Source organism: Laetiporus sulphureus (assembly GCF_001632365.1).
Source record: "Laetiporus sulphureus 93-53 unplaced genomic scaffold LAESUscaffold_235, whole genome shotgun sequence".
In the NCBI taxonomy this organism is placed as follows: Eukaryota; Fungi; Basidiomycota; class Agaricomycetes; order Polyporales; family Laetiporaceae; genus Laetiporus; species Laetiporus sulphureus.
In genome coordinates this window covers 1-2580 of record NW_024468744.1, presented here as the reverse complement: position 1 = coordinate 2580, position 2580 = coordinate 1, and the positions used below count along the sequence as shown (strand labels likewise).

Here is a 2580-nt window from a genome sequence, read left to right as displayed (position 1 = left end):
GTCCCGGCTTAGAATCAATTCTCGACCAAGACCTGTTAGCGCCATTCAATGATGAGCTGCAAGGTGAATGCATGGACATCACCGAAACGGAAACTCTGCGAGAGTTCTATGGCGCTGATGGCCGACTGTTTCTCCAGACTGGAGAGCATGAAGGACGGTACATTTTTAGTCTCTGCATGGATGGCTTTCAGCCCCATGGGCGAGGTGGTCCCCCTGAGTCTATCGGAGCAATTTATCTAGCATGTCTGAACCTCCCACCGGACAAACGATACGAGACAGACAATCTATTTCTCGCTGGGATTATACCTGGGCCCAATCATCCATCTATGGACCAAATCAATCCCTTAATCTCCCCTCTAGTGGACGATTTCATTGATTTGTGGCACCATGGAGTCCATTATACCACAACACCCTGCCATCCAGCAGGAAAGAGCTGCAAATGTGCGATTATCCCTCTCGTATGCGACATTCTTGCTGCACGCCAGATGGCTGGTTTTGCCAGCCATCATCATCAATTTTTTTGTTCTTTCTGCCATCTGAAACGCTCTGACATTGAAAATGTCAATTGGTGGACCTGGCCTGCACGCACGTTAGATCACCATCGTCATCATGCACAAAAGTGGAGACTGGCGCACAGCGAAGATGAGCGCACGAAGATCTATGACGGGACTGGTGTAAGATGGTCGGAGCTTCTCCGTTTACCTTACTGGGACCCCATCCGCTACACGGCACTCGATCCCATGCACGCGCTCTTCCTCAATGCCTTCGGGACTCACATCGAGAAAATTTGGGGTATCAGTGTTGACGTTCACAGTGATCTTCGTGGGATCACATATGATACAACCAACAAACCCCCCGCGAATGCTGACGAAATGCAAGCAGCATATGTTATCCTGCGTACTGGACCAATCGCATCACTCGATGGCTTGCGAGTGAATATCCTCCGACAGTTATGCAAAGAACAACAATTGCGGTTTTCTGGCAAGAAGGAGACACTTCTGGGACGCCTACAAAGACTGGTTCGTGCATTTGATATACCATAATTTCATAACAACGTTGCCATTTAATGTCTTGCGTGATTCCGTTTAGCGCGTAGAGCGTGGCTGGGTAACGTCTGACCTCTCACAGAACGCTACTGGGGTGGCCCTTGAGCAGGAGATCGCGGAAGCAATAGAAGCTCTTGAAACGAAGGCTACGTCGACTCTGCGGAATACGAGATGCTTCATTTTACAGCACGTGTGTGCGCTGAAGCTCGGTGGGACTCTCAGCGACTATCAGGATTTATCAAAGAAGTCAGTCATGGAGAAACTCGCAGCGTATGTACGTGTCTATTCCATTAGCCGTTGTTGGTCCAAATAGTAACAGATCATTAGCGCTTGTCGCACGGTATAGTAGATCACGGCGGACAGCTGCTGCATCGTACGGCGGACACAGGCAGGAGCACTGCACCTCTCACCTCGCAAGACATCGCAAAGGGAATGCAGACTCTCCGCGAGGGCACGAAGACAGACCTACGAAGGTTACCGGCTCTATTGTTAGCCGAGTTATGTACACGGACACTTGACGAGAGGCAACTCCAATCCCCAGACAAGATGAGGAAGAAACAACTTGTTGAACTGTTACTTCAATATGTATGGTGTAGCTCTAAGTATTTCTGACCCTTGGTTGACTAATCTCCCTGCCATCAGCGCCAGGCAAACGATTTCGGTAAAGCATCTGTGCAGCATGCTTCTCATGTCACCCAAGCAGGAAGCCTGGTGAACATTTCTCCTACAATGAGCACCGTCGATTTTTCTGAACGATGCACACAGTCAGTGATTTGTGTAGGTAGCGAGCAAATTCCTCAGCAAGAGCTGGTGAACGCGGAATATGTGCTTGAGCGTGGTGCGAAGAAGAAATTTCATCAATTGAGTACAACCGCTTTGCGTGCCCTATGTAGGTCTCGCTTGAACAGGATCGATGCCGAGGAACTGGAGAGGAGTGATGCACTGGCCGCATTGCACAGATTTGTGAGTGATTGTTCGTCTTACTGAGAGAAATCGGCTGAAATGCCCCCATAGCGGGTAGAGCATGGTATAACCACCGAGGACGGGGCTCTTGTTCAAGAGCATAAGAGATCTAGACAGAAAATCAGAGTGCTCGGTAAGGGAACCCTAGAAGCGCTATGGTCTGATATGGACAATATCGTCCTACCATCGTGGGTCAGTAGGGTGCCACGTCGTGTCGGATCGTCCAGCAGGGCTACCGGTCTAGGCCTGGGTGCAGACGAGTGGCGCACGTTCTGCACCATCCACCTCACGACGACACTGATATTCCTATGGGCGACCTTTCCGGATGAATCGCGGGAGTTTCAGCTCATTTCCAACTTCATGGATTTGGTCACAGCAGTGAAATTAGCGTCCATGCGAATCACCACCCCGGAAAGGCGCAACAAATGTCGTGAATACACACATCACTATCTAACTACATTGCTTGAATTGTTCCCTGGGACTACCATCCGTGCGAATCAACACTTACTACTTCATCTCCCGGACATCCTGCGGAACCTAGGGCCAGCACCATCAATTTGGTGCTTCGGCT

At 50.0% G+C, this 2580-nt stretch overlaps 2 protein-coding genes across 2 annotated transcripts; both read left to right on the top strand.

Annotated features, from left to right (window-relative positions):
* Positions 1-320: 320 nt before the first annotated feature.
* LAESUDRAFT_611501 (uncharacterized protein) lies at positions 321-800 on the top strand (the record flags this gene model as incomplete). The annotated part of the gene is made up of 1 exon (XM_040903166.1): positions 321-800. A coding segment is annotated over one exon (480 nt), but the record flags the coding sequence as incomplete, so codon positions are not given.
* A 1350-nt stretch (positions 801-2150) lies between these two features.
* Positions 2151-2576, top strand: LAESUDRAFT_621871 (uncharacterized protein; the record flags this gene model as incomplete). The annotated part of the gene is made up of 1 exon (XM_040903280.1): positions 2151-2576. A coding segment is annotated over one exon (426 nt), but the record flags the coding sequence as incomplete, so codon positions are not given.
* Positions 2577-2580: the final 4 nt, after the last annotated feature.